Here is an 18856-nt window from a genome sequence, read left to right on the forward strand (position 1 = left end):
ATTTTCCTCCCTCCTCCATTGCTTTCTTTCTGCAGCCTCTGGAAACCATCTCCAGAATTCTCCTCACCCTCTCTGCAAAGGACGAGCCCCTCTGGCTCCCACTCAGACCCCAGAACTCTAGGGAACAACAGGCTGATTTGATCCCAAAGTCCCTCCAAGGAAGCGTATGCTCACACAGGTTTCTGACCAGAGAGACACTATTTAGCAAGCACCGAGATGTCTGCCTGCAGACATGTGCACTCACAAGCACGTGAAAGACACGAGTGAGACTGCAGTGTAACACTCCAGCACCTCCCACCCCCACGGCTGTTCACCAGAGCTGCCTGCCCCAGTGTGCCTCCCTGGTTTGTGTTCTAGTCCTGCCTCTCTGAGGTGTGTCGGCGGCTCTGATACCCAGGTACACCGATATCGCGATGCCCAACCTGCTGGCAGAACCTGTGTTCCCTTTGATTTAATGATTCCTATTAAAGTCAGAGATGAAACTACTGGTGTTTGAGGGTTTGGAGAGGGAGGTAACAGGTTTTGAAATGGTTGAGGTGATCTCAAGGCACAGGGGGCGAAGGGACAGAGGAAAATGGGCTGCCTGATGGCTTCAGTAATGGGCTTGTACTGGGAAGCATATTGAGATTTGGTATCATGCATCTCACTGGACATCCACTCTAGAAAGGCCGGGAATTAACTTTAGGATTTCTCATGTATGACAAGTATGACTTCTGAAAGAAGCTACTAACTTCTGGTGAATGGTTGGTTGGTTGAGTTGATTCATTTGGAATAAGAAAGAGGAGGAATTGGGACTGGGGGCAGGTGTAGGCAAGAAGGAGAGTCTGAACCCTTTTTTTTTTAACGTGCTCAATGAGGATGACCTCAGGATGCACACACTGAGTGAAGAAACAAGTGAGCACAAAACATCTCTGGTGAGAGCACCCACTAGTAGGAAGAAGTGCAATATCCTAGGTGAAAACAGTGTGTGGAGATGGAAAGCCTCTTCCCAGCTCAGCTGCAACAGGCTTTGGCTGACAAGCTTCTCCAGCCAGTTCCTCTGTCAGGAAACTGGAGATGACAGTACTGATGGAGGAACCCTCTGTCCCACAGAACCTGGTGCAAACAAGCTGAGCTGTGAGGGTAGGAGCCTCTCCAGGCTCCAGAAATCTCAGGAAGGAGTGAGAAGCATCAGTCCTTCCATCAGCACACACAGTGCACGGCATTCTTCAGTGTCTCCTGACACAGACAGACAGGGCTATGGTTACCCTGCATGTGGAGCTGGCTCTGTGTCAGCCCCAGCTGTTGGAGGCAGCCCTACCTGCTTACACAGGTGCTGGTGCCCAGACACCAGTTTGGCATCTCACAAGTCTCGGCCAGGTGAGACCTGTGCCCTGGGGACCTGGCAATCTTCCTGGGGTCTGGAGAGGCCTCTGAAGTGGTGTGTGTGTGTGGGATCCATGGCGTACACTGCTCCTGGTGCTGCTCGCCTTCCCTGTCACCCCAGGGCACGAGAGCGGGGCTGCCCTGGCCCAGAATCATCCTCCTGATGGTTGTTGCCATGCTGTGCTGCTGCATTCTTGCTTTGTCCTGACCCCATTGCCTTTCACAGCTAGGAAGTGTCTGCAGCAAATTCATGTGAGAGCTGTTGGGGTCCCTTCTGCAAAGGAACCGGAATGCACAATGCAGCTGTGTCCATTGCAGTGCTTTATACACCTCCCTGAAGCAGTAGACTGGGTTGGGCTGAATTACAAACTGCCCTTCACAGGTGTCTGCTGAGGTTGTATTTCAGTCTTCAACAAGAAGCTCCCTGGAAACTCTTCAGTTATGGCACCAACCAACCTGGATCTCTGTCAGGTTGCCAGAACCCAGCTCAAACCTCTCCTGAGTGAATACGGGAGATGATGTTTGTTACCTGGCCTTCCAAACAGCCACATGGTAAGGACCAAAAGCTTGGATGTGAGCTGAAAACAGGAGGTAACTCTGCAGTGACACAGTCTAGTGGAGCAGTACTGACAGTTCATGCCAAATGACTGAGGCTTCCTCACAGCAGAAGTGCCTTTGGCATGTCCTTCTCCTGACCATGATGTTCCTGGTGCATTTCTCTGTCACCAAGTAAAGCCAGTCCAGGGAACCAGAGAAAACAGTGTACAGAAGATGTGGTTTGTTGGCAGAAGTGTTGTAAGACTTTCTCCTCTTTAATTTGCATGTGCATCAAGGTGGTGGAAAAGGTGTGGATGGGTGAGGGCCGTTTCTATGTACGTGTCTCTCATGTTGTACTCCTTCACCAATTCTTTCAAAATCTTGGCTGCTTTTCCAGGTCTGTAAGGCTGTGTGGAGTTCCTGGAGTTAATTTGTGTTAAGTGGCCCTGTAGCTACGAAGCTCCATTCTATTCCTGTTACCTTCTATTCCTGACAGTTGTTCAAAGCAGTACAAAATTGGATGCAAGAGCACTGCCATGCTCCTGGTATCTGTTTCACTTCATGTGAGCTTCAAAGAGAACAAGCCAACAACCAGAGGAGCTGCTCCAGGCCTGTCACGGGAAGGATATTAATACTGATTGTTTAGCAAGAGCACTAGCATGAAATCAATAGGGTCTCACTCTCAAAGTATCTTGTAGATACGACTGGAGTTTCCCATTAAAGCATTGGCTAAGAATGACTCCATCCTCTGCCAAAGCTGAACCACACAGTTTCCCCTCAATGAGGAGAAATAATATTTTTAATTCTTAATATGAAATTCTCAGGACACTTTAATATACAACACAAATTAATAATCCAAATACTCCTCTTGTAGGAAAAGTGGTATCTTCTTCTTTCATACAGATCTGAACCTTGAGATTAAATGACCTGCCCATCTCACTTTTAGAGCTGGGTACAGAATCCATAAGAGAAAAGTCCCAATCCAGTCTTCTAACTGAGAGGTCCTGATGTGACCAACCAACCTTGTACTCGCCAATCTGCCACACACTTCTTTTCCTTGACATCCTGATCCTAATGGAAGCCTGTCCATTTTGACATCCTGTCCCTCTGGAAGTGTTCAAGGCCAGGCTGGATGGGGCTTTGAGCAACCTGGTTTAGTGGGAGGTGTCCCTGCCCATGACAGATGATCTTTAAGGTCCTTTCCAACCCAAACCATTTTGTGATTCTATGATAATGCAGGAAGTAAAAAAAATATATATATCCAGTTTTGTGTTAGAAGTATAGCCTGGGAGGAGAGCACAGCAATATCTTCAGGGCTCCTTTCTGATTTTGGGTATGCCTGCAAGCTCCAAAGGCAGTGCTAGGCACAAGCAGTGGGCAGCTTGTAGGAGATGTCTGTTTTGCTGGGAAGGGTGAGATTCCAGGGCAGGCATGATGTGGTCCTGCTGTGGGAAGAGCACAGGGAAGTCAGGATGTGCATTAACAGGCGGAGGTTGCTATCCTAACACAGAGGCAAGCAAGCTGCAGATGGACCTGTGCTGCTTTGCAAGGGTATGATGAACTAGGTGCTGTGCCCTGGCTGGGGATGTATTGGCTGCAGGGGTGTATATGGGCTTGTGTTCTTCACCTTTCCACCACCTCCTCCTTGTTCCTTGTTGCTCTGAGTGCTTCCAGTTTAGTGATACAGCTTTCTGCCTGAACCACAACCAAGTCCAGTGTTTCTAGAGGTACAGCTTAGCACACCTTTAAGGCAATGTGCCATGCTGTCCCATTCATAAGTGATAAAAAAGCCATGTATCTGCACATTCATCCTGGCTACTAAGGAGTAGTTGTTACGCTCAAGGGAGTGTCTGGTATTTCCATAGGAATGCCTCTTTTGTTCCCTATCTGAGCCCTCTATATATAGTTTTACTGTCTCCAACTAGGGTCTCTTTACTGCCCATCAGAACAGAATCTGAATGTGAGCTCAGTTTCCCTTCTGCTTCTGGTTTTCCCTGCTTTGGAGTATCTACTAGCTTGCTTCAGCCTGAAGCCAGCATAAGAGTCAACTCAGAAGAAATGTGGACAGTTTAATGTCAGTATACAGCTATTTTTCCCTGCCTTCAAGAAATCTGCATCTGCAAAACTCCTGGCAAGAATATTATATTATGGAGAAGACCATTATCTCCCTTGGGATGAAAGGACTTTGCTGCTTCTACTCTGGATAAGGTCACTGTGGCTGAAGGCATATACTCTAAAATGCCTGGCCCAGAAAAGGCCAAAGTGGTTGTCTTTAGCCTTAGTGCTTTATAAACCTGGGCAGTACAAGAAGCAAAAATGCATTATTGATCTTCTGTTGTCTCATCCTGAAAAATGTGCATCTATCATGTTTCAAATGCAGGCCCATTTTAGGCAGGGGGAAGATGGAGAAAGCAAGCAAGGACAAAAGGAACAAATTCAAGTTAGCACAAGCTTTTGCCATGGTTTGTGACTTAAGCATCTTCAAGGTCATATGAGTTGCAGCCATTTTCTTTCCATGGCACACCACTTTTATCCTGAGGGAAGAGTCACAGGCAACTCCCAGAAAACTACATTGGAAGTTTTTCTCTGTAACAGGTAGAAAATTATTTACATAGGGACACAGGGGGGGATGGGAGAAACCTCTCTGCATGTTAATCTAAATGGGAGAGAGAATGCATTGCTTCAAATCACAGGCAACAGCCATAGGCTCAGCGGATCCCTGTAAAATATTCCTGTGACTTACTTGCTGTCAAGAGGCAGTGGAGCTGCACAGAACTTGCCAACAATGAATGATTCATCCTTCCTCCAAAAGTGACTTTTGGGGAGGTACTTCAGTGTCACACTGTTTATCTGGCAGAGGGGAACGCTGTGGGCCAGCAGCCGTTTGCCCATCTCCTGGTGCTTAGGTCTGCAAGGCAGAGGGAGAGATGTGAGGAAGAACCTTGAATCAGCTTGCAGGCTACATGCAGATGTGCTGAGACACTGGAGGAACCTGGGGTATTATTGTGAGGCCTTCACATACTGAAACGGAATGAGAAGACTCATCTGTCAAAACAAGACACTGTATGTTCTGGTTTTTTGGATCTGGGTGATGATGTCACATGTTGAGTAAGGAATGGCAAGGCAGCTCCTTACTCTGTCAGCCTCATTGAAGCTATGGGGCTTGGAGACATATCTCTTGGGTGACTCAGCAATGTGTGTGGGGTAACAGCATCCTAAGTAGTGAGATTGGAATTGATGTTTGGGAGAGAAGGAGGGAAGGGCAGTGTGAGGTGAAACACAACTGTGTGAGTCACTTGCTGAAGGAATGAGGCTGGCTGACCACTCCCAAGCCCCTCTGCACTTTTGGGGAGCTGTGTGATGACACACACGTCAGATCACCTGAAGTAAGTCAGCGATTGATCAGCATCTGAACTGCGATGTGAGAATCTCTGCTCAGATGCCCATCTGACACTCATAGCTTGACTGCACTGAAGGGCTGAGCTTTGCCTTCAGCCAAGTTTCTTTGCTCTTTGCTACAGTGTGAATTAAAAGGGATATCTTCAATTTTTAACTTCCAGATCAGTAGGTCTATGGTTGTAAGCGGATTTTTCGGTTTAGCCTTTTGCTTCTTAGGAAAGCACTTAAATGAACAGCAGCTGCTGTTCTCCCAGGGTAAGGGTATCTCTGGATAGGTCACCCTGGTATAACTGTACTGTATCATTAAAACTTGAGGGTACAGCAAAGCCTTTGGGATTGCCTGCCTGTCTCTCTTCCCCAGGAAGCCTTCCTCTCCAGTGCTCACATGCCTTCTGCTAGACACTTACCAAAGCCTGTGTCCAGCACTGTAGGATGAAGCACTGCACATCTTCCTGAACAAATCACAGATCCTGCCTTGACCTGGATGTTATGATTTCATCCCTCCTGCATCTTTGGAAAAGGTAGATTTCACTTCCAAGCTGGGGAGGGGTTGAACTGAGCTCCACCCAGCTGAAGTATAAATGCCAAGTTTCAGTGCCTGGCTGGAAAATCTGTGACCAAGAAGCTATGTCATGCTGGAGAACACCCTAGAGTGTGGCTTCCCCTTCCCTGGTTCTCACCTCTACCTCCTGGTGCCCAGGACTGAAGCAGCAACACAATTAGCTTCGGGTTACGATGTTTAGGCTTAGCAGTAAGGATTGTGTGGGAGCCAGCACTGGAACCCCTCTGATCCTAGGAGAGCTGACTAAGGCTCTTCAGCAACTGTCTTCCTGCTTCCCGAGGCAGTCAGCAGCATGTGCTAGCTGCCTGTCTACACTGCAGTTCCTAGCCCACAGCAGTGGCCAGGAAGACTTCTGGGGAATTTCTTTCTGGTGTCAGAGATCTCGCTGATGCAAGGGATAGGAGTCTGAGTCTGGTTCTTTAATTCAGACACGGTTTGGAGGAGGGTGGTGCTTTCAAGAAAGATCTGTCTGTCTAAATAGCTGGACTTGAACCCCTGCCCCTGGATTTTGCCCTACAATGGGAGCCTGAGTGCTTTGCTGCATTTACTGCAGTGGCAGCAAACTACTGAACATATTTCTGATTGTGCAGAGATGTACTTATCTCCTCTTTGCAACTGCTGTCCTATTTGGCTTTGATAGAAATGTCTAAGCCACAAAGTCCATCCATTTGGACCTGCCAGTGGATGGGGTCTTGCTGTAGCCATCTCAGTCTGGCAGAGCAGAGCTAATAGCTATTTGATAGTGACTGTGGTTTGAATTGGTACCAGATAAGGGGATGTTGCAGAAAATGAACTAACAAAGCAACACAAAAGTATGCAAGTGTGGAGATCCTGGAGCATACCTACTGCTTTGTGTGCTCAGAGAAGAGATGGATCTAGCCAGGGTTACCAAGTAAAGGTAGCACATGCCTGATTCTTGAAAGCATTTAAGGTAAATGTGGAGGGGCTCAAGAAGAAAGGTTGTGGTTCATCACACAGTGACTGGACTCAAGGAGATATGTTACCATTGTGTCATTCCTGGATGAATACAAGCATCCTTGTGCCCAGGGTTGGGATAAAACAAGCCAGAAGCATGTCCTGTCACTCACATGGTGATCTTCGCTGTGTCCTTGGTGCTGTTGCTGAAGAAAGTTATCTCAATGCTGGTCACTGTGTTTCTTGTCTTCTGCAAATGGAACTCAACCAGGCTGTGATGGACTGAACAAGAGGCAAAGTATGCATGAGTGAAAGGAGGTACTATCAGTTGCACCTACCCCTGCCAAAAGAAGGTGTCTAGAACTCAATCTCTGGCCACACCAGCAGAGAGAAGATTAAACTGGCATAAGAAAGAAACTAGTATCTGTGGTATGGGAGGTACAGTGGGCAGGTCGGCACAGTCCAGTGTAAAGAGACAAGCATTTTCACTACCCTTTTCTTCAGTCCTGAAGCTAAGTGGCTGTCTTAATGTAAGGCTGTGCCCACACTAATAAACCCACTGGAAATGGCTTTATAGGGGAGAGGTGCCCGGTTATTGTTGTTCAGCAGTGTGTCTCAGACCATCTGAGACAAAGCAGGTAATGATTCTGATGGGGATGGTGGGTTATAACTACCTGGCCTCCTCAGCAAATCTGCCTCATTTCATCAACTACCTGCTTGTTGGTTTGGGTTTTTCCTTTTTATTGCTACTTACCACAGAATGGGGCTGAGGGGCTGGTCATTAAATAAACTTTCACCTCCTTGGGCAGCTTTTTCATGTTGACACCTGCCTGCTCCTGCAGACCTGCAGAAGGAAATACAGCCAGTGAATGACTCAGAACACAAATAGAATCGGTTGCAATTCACCTCCACTCACCCTGCCCAACTCTGCTGTCTTGGAGGACAGACCCTTTCCTCTCATTCCACTGCAAATGAGAGCAAGCCCAGGTTTGTGGTGCCTATTTGACAGGTTAACATCCTCTCAGAAAATCTATTCTGGCTACCCCAGGTAATCATCATCAGAGTACATCTTGACGGCTTTGCTTCATTCCTCTGCTAGCAAACTGTGTCACCAGTTGCACCTGTGCAAAATTAGCAAGACTGAAGACTACCATGTCAGGGAATTTAGTGCTTGTAAATGACAATGCAAACACAAGGTGCTCGGAAATTGAATTTCTTGGTCAAGTGAGAAGACCATCGTAACTTCAGGCCTGCACCACTGACTAGCTGACATCGTGGCTTGGTGAGATGGGGAAGGAGTGGCTGATCTGAGAGCACATATACCAAAATATATATTCCTTATATTCCTCCAGTACCAGACTGCAAGTAGTACCAGAGGACACTTCTCCTCATGCCAAAGCCCAGTTTCAGAAGCCTAAAAGAGGCAAATATTACCTTCTCCCAGTCAAAGGCGTTCAACTATGGAGTGGCCATGACAGGAATTTATGAGAAGAAGATGGCACAGCAACAGTGAGTGGTTTGTAGGAGAACAGGACTTCAGGCTTCAGGTAAGATTTCCATCTGCTTCTCTAAACAAGATGCTTTTTGAGCTAATTGCTCGCTTGCTAGGCAGGTGATTCTGGAGACTCTCTTTCAACACATTTGTGGGCCTGATGAAATGTTTAAAGATCAGAAATGTTTAAGATGTTGCTGTTCTACCTTGGACAATATATGAGCTTTTGGGGCATCCTTATGGAAGCCTGAAAACTAAACAGCTTCTCACTATCCCTGAAGAGCCATGCAAAGCGAATCCTGCTTGGAGAAATCTGAACAGTGTACTGTGCTCTGCACTGACACCCAGGAAGGTCTCATGTTGGTACTGTACCTATTCTGGGACAGGAGAACAGGAATGGGTCAACACAGTCCAGGCAATGACCGTTTAAAAAATCTTGATGACTTGCACAAGGGAACGCCACCATCATACATGAATGTTCCAAGGCACTGACATAGAGATGTACTGCCCTCATGTGATCACAGATCAGGTACTTATAGCCTGCAAGAAAAGCACACAGGGAAAAGCAGCCATGAGCCTTTCCGTTGGCTTCAGTCTTTCTACATGTTCCAAAGGAACTGAGGATCAAGAAACACTCTCGCTGATTCTGCAGGCACGCCCCTCCTATTAATAACATTTTGCAGAGCATCTCTCTGACTACTTGCCCAGATCCCACTGCAAGAGAAGTTACGCAGGAGGTTAGAAGTGTATCCCCCAGACTAATGGAGTCCCCCAGAAGAGGAGGACCACAGGGCTCTGCCATGTCTCCATCAGTGTACCACTGATGAGGCCCCAAACTCTCTGCAAGGGGTTAATAGCTTTGACTCCCACCTGCACTGTGACCTCCGTCTGTGGAAAGTGAGGTACCATGGATGACCCTTTGATAGCTGCCATGACTGTAGCCGGAGCTGGTTGTCAAACAGCATTTTCATGGGCTGCTAAATGGCCATGAAAGCCTTTTGCTTAGCCACAGTGTTCTCACCTGCAGAGATGGATCGGGGGCATCCTGGCTGATCTCTTCCTCCATTGACAAAATAATCGATGTGGCCTACAGGAATACGGATCCCAAAATCTGAAAAGAGGTGAAATGCTACTTCATTCTTAAGCTTGGCTCTTCCATAAGTTTTACTCTACATGGTATTTGTCAGGCCCCCTTAATTGGTTGAATATTAGTAGTGCTGGACCCAGCAAGGTAAGATTTTCTGTTCCTACATGCCTGCATTGTGCAGTTTTGCTCCACAGAGCAGAGAGTGTTCTGGGCTCTGTCATCAGCATGAGTGGGAACTGTGGCTTACTCACCATCTTGGTGACTCAGGTTCTTGATTTCATAGAAAGGAGAACAAAACTGACTGCAGCCTTAATGGTGGATTATAAGGCCTGACTGAGAGTTATGTTTGTAGACATTTCATGATCTTTGGGCAAGAGGTATAACTCAAAGGCATCACATTATTCTTTAGCATATGTTCTGCCCACACAGACCCTACGGACTTCAGAAAAGTTACTCTGTTGTTGCACCAGCTGTGGGTTTGACTTTTACTTTCCACCAGCCCCCACAGTGGCACCACGGGGTACGAAAAAGCAAAGTGAGACCAGACATGTAAATTCCTTCCAGGTGGTAAAAGCCATGTTGAACTGATTTGTTATGAACTCACTCTGCTGTAGCAGGGTTAAGGAAGAAATGCCTCCTGGAAGATTGTCCTCTGTCCAATCTCCACCTGCCTCTTTCTGGGAAGTGCTCTTGGGGTATGGACACCTGCCAATGAATTAATCATTAAAGCCTATCTAATTAAGAAACTTTCTCAGAGTGCAACTGAACTCATGGTAATCTGGCATAAAAGGGACAATGACCTACACACTCCCTAGTAATCATGATGGCAGGAAAACAGAAGCACAGACTGAAGAAGATGGGAGCCAGCTTACTGTCAGCATCGGTATGAATGGCTTCCACAAAGAGGGCATCCCCAGGATCGAGGCGTTCCTCAGGGCTGGCTCTGGTGTATTTAGGGCCTGCGGGATCCAGGCCTGTAACAAAATCAAACACCACAACAACAAGGCCTCTCCAGCCCCTCTCTTTCTTATCTATGGACCACTTATTCTATCCAAAACATTAAAATTGTTGCTAGGCAGAAGTGATATATTATTCCCAGGTGACACAGTGATAGTGCTCCAGAATGGTTTCTGCTCCTGCTAACTTCCACCACAGCTTCCTAGCCTTGTCCTACACTGTTCCATTCCCCTGTGGCAGTTCAGTACTAGTTTCTAGGCTGTAAACCCACGACTGCGCTTCACTTGCCTCTGACAGAGAGGGTGCAGAGTGTCTGTTGGATTTTCAGTGAAAGAGAATCAAACTTGTCACACCTTCCCTAATTGTATTGTCATCTACAGTCTGAGAAATGTCACTGAAGATGATTAGCAAGTGATGAATTCAGTATCCCAGGCATTAACCAATCCAAGCATTACAAAGTTTGATACTATCAAACGTCCTTAATACAAAGAGGTTTCTGAGCCCTCTTCCCACAAATAAAATGGAGCTCTTAAGCAGCCATCTACATTTTTGCCTAAAAAAAAATTGTTCCTAGAGCAATTTCTGGGAAGTCAAAGGAATAAAGAAAATTATCCTTGGCAATACCAAGGAACAAGTTAAAGATCTTTTCTGTTCTATTTTGTTTTGTTCTATCTGAGGTTTATCCTGTTCAATTTTCATAGAAAATCATCTCACAAGTTTTTTTTTTCACTCCTGAGCTGACAACAGTAGTTTAGGAAGCAGCTTTGCTCCACATACCACTTAGCCTCAGAGCTGGCCAGTTTCACTGTCTTGGACTCAGTCCCTCTCTATGAAGAAGGCAATGTCAACAATATACAAATGGATGTGTTTTTATATGTGAGGGGGAAGGGAAGGAGGAAAAGGGAAAAAAAGGAAAAAAAAAAATCCTACTCTTTCTATAAATAAAAGCTAACAATGGGACAAGTGGTCAGAAGAACCTATTGCTTTGATTTTTCTTCTGTGTTCTTCAATCTTGACACATAGAAAAAGCTGAGAGGCCCCCTACCCACTTCTACAGTTAAAGTTTTAGTTAAAAGCTTTAGTTAGAGATACTGAAAAGTGCTATTTTGTATAGTTTAAAGTTCTTCCTGAGCAGGAAGAAACACCTAATATAAGCAGCCGTCAATTCCAGAACAGCTCTGAGGCAAGCATGTTTCTGTCCTCTGTTCTCAATGCCTATCTCCTCCGAGCACAAGCTGCACATAAACTTCACTGGGATGTACATCTTCAGCAGCTCAGAAAACCACTCACTGAAGCTGTACTATATACCAGCTATTCATTCCAGTTCCTGTACTATTTGCTTGCCTGCATAGGGAGATATCCACAGGAACAGGCATGGTTTAAAGAAACTCACTTCATAAAAATAAAGACTGTTCTCTGATCTCCAAGACTCTGATTTTGCACCACAGCTCTTTTTAGGTGACTGAAAACACTTCAGCAAACCGTGGTTCTGGGACCATATTCCTCTGTGCATGGATGCATGTATGTGAGGTGGCAGGAGATGAGATCAGGCATATCTTGAGTCTAATTCCACCTGTCTTCAGACTCCTAAATCTGAACTGGAAACTGCAATGCAGTGTTCCAATGAAATAATAGGATCATCAGCAGTGTAGAAAAAGGGTTGTATTCTAGCAGACTTAAAAAGTAATGGAGTAAATAACCTTACAGAGCTTACGTGTAGACAACATAAAGAGGAAGAGTCTCTGAAGGAAATTACCATGGTTTCCTGGGAAAGTGTCTGCTTCTGCTCATGTGAAGATGAGAAGGCTCTGAGTGAACCCAAAAGCCCTAAATGCCATGACCAGCCTCTAGACGTCTTTCTCTGTAATTCTCCCATTGCAGCCTCTTCCTCACACTCAGAAGTCTGGCTCTCTCTGTTTAGGGTCAGCTTTGTTTTGGTACAACTGGGTGGCCTGAGTCCAGTCTACTGTGGGAACAGCTGACTCGTGGAAGAGAACAGCAAGAAGACTCATCTGAGGCCTCCCAACATTGGCTAAGACTTTTGGTTTTGGTCCTTGCCTGAGCTCTGTTGTAGGGGTGCCATGCCTAGCCCTGTATCTTGCTGGTCCTGCTTTTATCTTGCTGACTTAACTTCCTGGCTTGAACTTGGTCTTGCCTCATCACTACAGGCTCAACTGGCCATCACTGGACTGTGGTTGACCCTGCTTCCTGTTTCTGGACCTGCTCTGCTCTTCTTGCCCAGATATGGTAGGACTGTGTCCCTTTTCAGTGAGGCCACTGCCCCTGCCTGCCTTGCTGTCATAGAGGTACACATGCTATGAAGTGGAAGCAAAGCATGTGGGTGTTGTGGGGTTTCATAAATCATGAGGCCTTCTATTATTTTAAACTGGCACCAGCTTCACAAGGGGAACAGAGGCAGAAGGACCCTTTTGCAAATACATGTGTTCTTTTGCCTGTGTGGAGGGCACTGATGGCTGGAAAGGCATTGTCAGGTTCTTCTGAAGCTAGGAAGAAGCCTGTAAGCTTGGATCTAATTAGCTTCTATCCAATTAAAAGATCACTATGGATTACTCCCCTTCCTTGTTCTTTCATTCTCTCCCTTGAAGAGCAGGTGAGGACCCAAGATTCAGTTTTATGATACCTGTTATCCGTCCCAGCTGACCACCATGGAAGTGCCCCACCAGGCCTGCAACATGTGCACCAAGGCTTACCCCAATGATGTGGATGGATGTCCCTGAGACTCCCAGGGCCTGCAGATTGATGATAACACAAATTAATGTTGCTGTAGCAGAAAAGTGAAATACCATGTCCCAGTCTACACAGCAGCTCTGTAACTCTTCTAATATAGGATTGCTTTTGAGGTGCATGGTGGAGAACCACACGGATGTGGGAATGATGGGTATTGCCCTTTCTGATTTTCAGAGTCTTTCTTAAGGTCCAAAGGTGCAAAGCCAACCCTAATCAGGTTGTTCAGATGCTCCTGTTTATAACTACATAGCCTGTAGCTTCTCTTGCCACAAGTTGCTTCAGACTGAATTTCTCCCTCTCAGCTGAGTGACCCATGGTGACCATGTGAATAATCTTTTTCTGAGTAAAGCAAAGGAATATTTTTTTCACTTTTATGCCACCATTGCACCAATATCCTGATTAGTATTTTAAAATTATATTTTCAGAGATTAAGAATTTATCCATGGGCTGAGTAAAGCACAGCCACTGAGATGTGATATGAGATGACTCTACCCAAAGGAATCCTAGTCTGCATGATGCAGTGCCATCCGATGGGATGAGAACATGGGGTGAGATGAAAAGTCATAACTTAGAAATGTATGAGGCAACATCCTGGGGCAGTACTGAGGCTTATGAGAAGCCAGATATAGTTTTCTGTGGTGGTGTAGTGTTCCAGGAGAGGCTGGACACAAAAAGTCCTTAAGTAGCTAGACTAGAGCTCAGCACAGACACAGAATGAGTGGTGGGGACACTGCCCAGCTCAGTCATTTGTTCACTGTGTGACCTAGTGAGGGGTGACAGTCCTCTCCCCTCTACCCTAGCCCTCACCCCATCCTCCTAATGGCACAGCAGCTCCAAGGGTTGCCATATTTCTGGATAGGAATATGTGACTGTGCACAACGTGGTTCCATATCCAGGAACTCCCACCTTGTGCAGTGTGGGTCTGTACTGCAAACATTACTTGGAGAGCTTATGCATGGCTGATTAACACAGATGTACCACCCTCATTATGTAAGTGTTGTTCAGCTGTGCTATGCATGAACAATCTTGGGCACGTTTAGGGATTCCAGCTACTGGGAAGTGTATCCAAAGTCCAAAGCAAATATAAACCAGTCTTAAATCCCACAGCCTCCAGCTGAAATTTTGGACAAAATTTCCAGGCAGAAGACTGTACAGTGAAGTGTGGACCTGAGAAAACCCAAGACATCCTTCAGATTGTCTTGGGCTGGAGAGGCAGGTGACAACCAGGATGTTTTTCCAGAAAATGGCAAAACTCAAGAGAAAGAATAAGATCAGTGGCATGCTTGAGCCTGGACAGAGAGAGAGGAAAAAGTCTCTTCAGTGCTTCACAGTACTCCGGAATAAAAGCCCACTTGCTCAGTTCCTGGAGTGAGCTCGTTGGGAACAGCTCTCTGGGTTTACATGAAATTATGTTCTCTGGTTGTGCTCCCCCACCCCCCACTGGAAATGCCCAGTAGCTTACCAGGAGCTTGCTGATGAGTTGTGAGATGGAGAGGGCCAGAAGTGTGACATTTTCCACTGCAGAGGGATAGGCTGCTGTAGACCCATAAACCCAGTCTACTGCAATCACATTCACCTGGCTTGAGTGCAATATGGCATGGACAAGCCCTTCAATCCAGGAAGGTTTGGTACCCAAAGCCCTGCAGAGTCATCAGAAACAAGTATCTTAGGGGTCTTTCAAAGTAGGGCTTGTGCCAATAGGTTGTTTGCTGGTGTTGGAGTTTCACATGTCTCAGAGGAAGCTGCCAGACAGTTGCTTAAAGTTTTTTCTGTTGCCAGACACTCTCACACCTGGCATTTCTTTGTGGTGGCATAATAACACTTTCCAGAATGGGATAACCCAGAAGGGAACCAGATATTTTAGTGAATGAGGCAACATTTTCAGAACACAGGCTGATATCTCAGTCTTGCTGTGGTGCTTCAATTAGCTACCTGTTACGGTTTCAGTGGGCCCAGCCAATTTGTTGGTACTGATAGGAAGACCCAGAAAAAGGGTCTTTAAGACCCTGAAGGACCCGGGAAGGGCAGAACAAAGAGGGGCGAGTATTCACTCCCACTTCATGCCATACTCTTATATAAAAGCCAGGAGAATCAGAAGCCCAGAACATTTTTCTTATGCCCTTTTTCATTGCTGCTGGTGTGCTCAGAGGCTCCTGTTATCCCCTCAGCTCACCACGTGTTCTGCAGAATCCAAATCCACTGGGTGCTGTGAAGAGATGTGGACCCCTCTCCCAAGCCAGCCCTGCTTCAATGGATCCTCACCCACCTATTTCTATGATCATGGGGATTGGGTTTTGTATGTATTTTTATGTAAGTGGATATATCTGTTCCTCATCCCACATGCTACCCCCCTTTCTGTGTTCCAGCAAACCTGTTCCAGTTCCTTTAAGTCTCTCTTCCATATTCCCCTTTTATCTTCCCTTAGGAGGGTGAAGCAGGGGTAATAGAGAGAAATTCTGCCCTCTGGTTTGTGGTTTGTCCTGACCAGTAAACTGAGACAGCACCCCAGAGCACACCTAGAGGGAATGAGCTGACCAGGAAGACATGGATTCTGCTCTGCTATCAAATGGAAGGAAGTCCTTGGCTCAGTCACCTAGTCTTTCACTGCTACATTTCCTCACCTGTAGACATTTTTTAAAAAATCAAAAATATATATACACACCCATGAATTCAAGAAACACTGAGGAAGCTATGTTCTGCTCACTTCCCCTAACAACACCTGGTGAGGATTGTGCTATGTCATATAAGGGCAATAGCTGATTTTATGAATACACTTTTCAGCATCTTCTGTGGTTTCATCCTGGTCTTCTATGGACTTTCCATTCAGGCTTTTGCACATCAAAACAAATTATATTATACGGTTACACCTGGCTGAAAAATAGCACAGTAAAACAAGCTTGAAAAATAGTGGCAGCTTAAAAAAACCCAGCTGAAATCCCCACAATTTCAAGAACAGAAGTACAATGTATCTAGCAGGGTTTCTAAATGGCTGGCTAATGCAGGCTGTTGATAAATCAGGACATGTGCTCCAGTAAGACAATTTAATGGGACACTAATCTGGAAGAAAAGACTTCTTAATAAAAGGGCTGAAAGAAGGCAAGAAAAGGAAAGAGGTAAAGGAGAAGAGAGTGAAAGAATGAGCAAGAGAGAGACACCAAGAGAAAAAGGAGAGAAAGACAAAAAATGTAATTTCCTAACTTTTTTTCCGCCAAAAATTGTGAAACACACACAACAAAGGCATCTGGTCACAAACTAAAATACTTCAAGTTTTATTCTCATTAGGGTTGTCAACAGCATTTTCCATGCCTCTACCCCATCAGCAGTCTCCCAGAAAATTATCAGGTCTAGTCTGGGGATGAGGACTCCTGTCTGGAGTTTTGCATACAGCTACTCTGCTGGGGATACTAAGGAGGTCCCACCAGCAGGAGGGTTTCTGTGCCAGCCCCGCTCAGTGCTTGGAATGCCCCATCAGTGTTTAATTGACCAGCAAAAAGTTAGTCACAGGGTTCTTCTTTTTCTCACCTGAAGCCATGGATTATGATCTTGGTTTCCAGGCTGCTGTTGAAGCTGCAGTTCTTGATTCCATCATCAGCTAAAATCAGCTCCCCACAGCTGGGACTTGAGTGGGTGAACAGGAGAAACTGGACTCTAAGTTTACTGCCCCGTAGGAAATTTGCTGTTTGGAAGTCAGTGCATTGATGCCCTGAGAGTCTGTCTGTACTCCCTGCAACAGAGGGAGTTAACAGCATATTTAGTCTGTGTCTGAGCAATGAAAAAAAATGCTCATTCTATTTCATTAAGAAAATTAAAGTAGCAATCTTTCTTCTATTGATAAAAAGGATAGAACATAATTTAAAATCAGCAAATTCTGGAAACTTTATCTGTCTCATAAAGTTGTTTCTGTCCTGATTGGAATTCCACCACTGGCTGGGGGAGGTAACTGTGGATGACATGATAGCTTTGACTTCTGAGAGATGTTTTACTGAGACATGAGTGACAGACATTCTGTTAGAGTTTTTTCCAAACTGGCCAGCTACTAAGTACATTTATGAGCTGGCTATTAGATCTTTCAAAAAGTGGTTGCCAACAGGTAGTCATTAATGAACAGGGATATTTCTATTCAGATTCTGGTAAGCATAGCAGAAAGTACAAGTCTAACTGACAATTAGAATGCTGATGACAAAATGTGTACATTATAATTTCCTGATTGATTTATTTACTGGATAAAAATGCCTTCTGGGAAGGAAAAGGCAGCTCCTGGAGCTACTGGAATAGACTTTAATTTAGACAGCAAAACAAAACAAAAACATCTCAAACCTGTAGTTAGTAAAAAACTGAACAAAGTGAGGCTAGAAAGCAAGCATATAAGTTTAGCAGTATGTATGGCTAGGTTACCCACAGAAGAGCGGGATTCTCTGCCTTTTATCATTTCAGACGACTGGCTGCTATTTTAGAAACCTTGTTGAAGGTAAGATATGTGATTTATGGAGGACTAATGGGGTGAAATTTAATGATCTGCAATAAGCAGGAAGCCACATAATTGATTAAATGATCCCTTCTAACCTAAAAAGTGTTACTTTATGAACTGGCATCGTTGCATTCTGCTGCAATGACAATGCATGCATCTTCCCTTTTCTGGATTGGAGGAAGTGAAAAAGCCTTGAATCTGCACATACAATAAAACAATCATTAAAAAAATCAAACCACCAGCTTCCTAACTGCTGGCTGTTTCCATAGAAGATACTTTACACCAGCTAGGCAGAACATGGCCTAAGGGTCAGCACAAAGGAGTAATATTCAACATTCAGGTTTCCCCTTGTGCGGTTTGACTACTAATAAACAACTTACTGGTGTTTGTTTTAGTTTCCTGTGTACTGAAGGCAAGAGAGAAAGAGCTGTTCTATGCAGCTCATGAGCCAGATTAACTAGCAAGGGCAGGTTCAGTGCAAGCACAGTGCCTGTCAGAAATGGCGTAAGAGGAGGGGGATCATCAAGTAAAGGCAAGGCAGGAGGTGCCTTCCTGTGAAGGTGCAGGTAATCTGGGCCTTCAGTGATGATTGCAAAAGCAGTTTCATTGACAGGACAATTAAAGACAGACATGGAAGTGTAGTTTCTGTTTATTTTCTCTCAGCTACTGCATATAACACTCACTAAGCTTTCAAAGCAGGAGATGACAGGGTCAGAGGTCAAGTGGTCCTTCTTCCACTTCCTTATACTTCAGGGTAAATCATTCTTTTAAATCAAGTTAGTGGAATTAAATCACTGAGACTGATTGAATCAAAGCATGGGAGAAGAAAGGATCATTCTTGCACTTCCTGTTCTCCTTGGACCTAACTAGGTGATAGCAAGGACCTCTTGCCACACAGCTCATTTAGGGAGAATTGAACTCTGATCTGTCTGTGTAAAACCTTCAATCCCTTGCCAGGCACTCATGTTTTTCTTACCTGCTTGTGCTGAGCTGAGGAGCAGGAGGACAGTAAGAACAAGGAGCAGCTTTCTCTTCAGATCCTCAACCATCTTCCTGTTAGTCCGCTACAAGGACTGTACAGAGAAAAACAGCTGTGGTGGGTTGCTCAATCAGCTTTGACTCCATTAATGATCAACCACCCTGTGCTCTTTTTGGAAAAAAGGGTAGGGCAAACTACCTCTGCTCTTGTTTGACCATTAGCCAAAGTCTTTGTCAGCAGAAGGCTTCACTAAATTTTTGGTTAAAAAAAGATGCTGACATCCCTCCCTCTCCTCTCCACCTCCCTTTCCTCAAGGCAAACTTCACAAAATTCTCACTTCAGAAATC

General features: G+C 45.4%; 2 protein-coding genes across 3 annotated transcripts in view; one reads left to right on the forward strand and one right to left on the reverse strand.

Moving 5' to 3' along the window:
• POPDC2 (popeye domain containing 2) overlaps window positions 1-121 on the forward strand; it is an 11795-nt gene extending 11674 nt beyond the window's left edge. The window contains exon 4 of the mRNA XM_009998211.1: window positions 36-121. Coding sequence (XP_009996513.1) covers window positions 36-121 — 86 coding nt within the window. The remainder of the gene's footprint in view (window positions 1-35) is intronic.
• A 3141-nt stretch (window positions 122-3262) lies between these two features.
• On the reverse strand, window positions 3263-18579 carry PLA1A (phospholipase A1 member A). Of its 2 annotated transcripts, none has more exons than XM_009998213.1 (11): window positions 18507-18579; window positions 16585-16786; window positions 14525-14702; window positions 12956-13064; window positions 10230-10331; window positions 9292-9381; window positions 8643-8810; window positions 7533-7622; window positions 6952-7060; window positions 4646-4810; window positions 3263-3347 (listed from the first exon to the last, which is right to left on the reverse strand). In XM_009998213.1, the coding sequence occupies exons 1-11, from the start codon at window positions 18577-18579 to the stop codon at window positions 3263-3265; spliced, it is 1371 nt and encodes a 456-aa protein (XP_009996515.1). The 2 variants fall into 2 exon arrangements, with proteins under 2 accessions (XP_009996515.1, XP_009996514.1); XM_009998212.1 differs by having other exon boundaries at window positions 16585-16777; window positions 18492-18579.
• Window positions 18580-18856: the final 277 nt, after the last annotated feature.

This window comes from Chaetura pelagica, unplaced genomic scaffold (genome assembly GCF_000747805.2).
Source record: "Chaetura pelagica isolate M959 unplaced genomic scaffold, ChaPel_1.0 scaffold65, whole genome shotgun sequence".
Lineage (NCBI taxonomy): Eukaryota > Metazoa > Chordata > Aves > Apodiformes > Apodidae > Chaetura > Chaetura pelagica.

Excerpts from the sequence above, each read along its gene's own strand:
- PLA1A (XM_009998212.1), bottom strand. The coding sequence starts at position 18,579 with ATGGTTGAGGATCTGAAGAGAAAGCTGCTCCTTGTTCTTACTGTCCTC. Across the intron at positions 10,332-12,955 it reads TCAGCTGGGACGGATAACAG|GCCTGGATCCCGCAGGCCCT; the intron begins GTATCATAAAAC and ends ATTTTGTTACAG. Across the intron at positions 7,061-7,532 it reads CCCCTCAGCCCCATTCTGTG|TCCATCACAGCCTGGTTGAG; the intron begins GTAAGTAGCAAT and ends CCTCTTGTTCAG.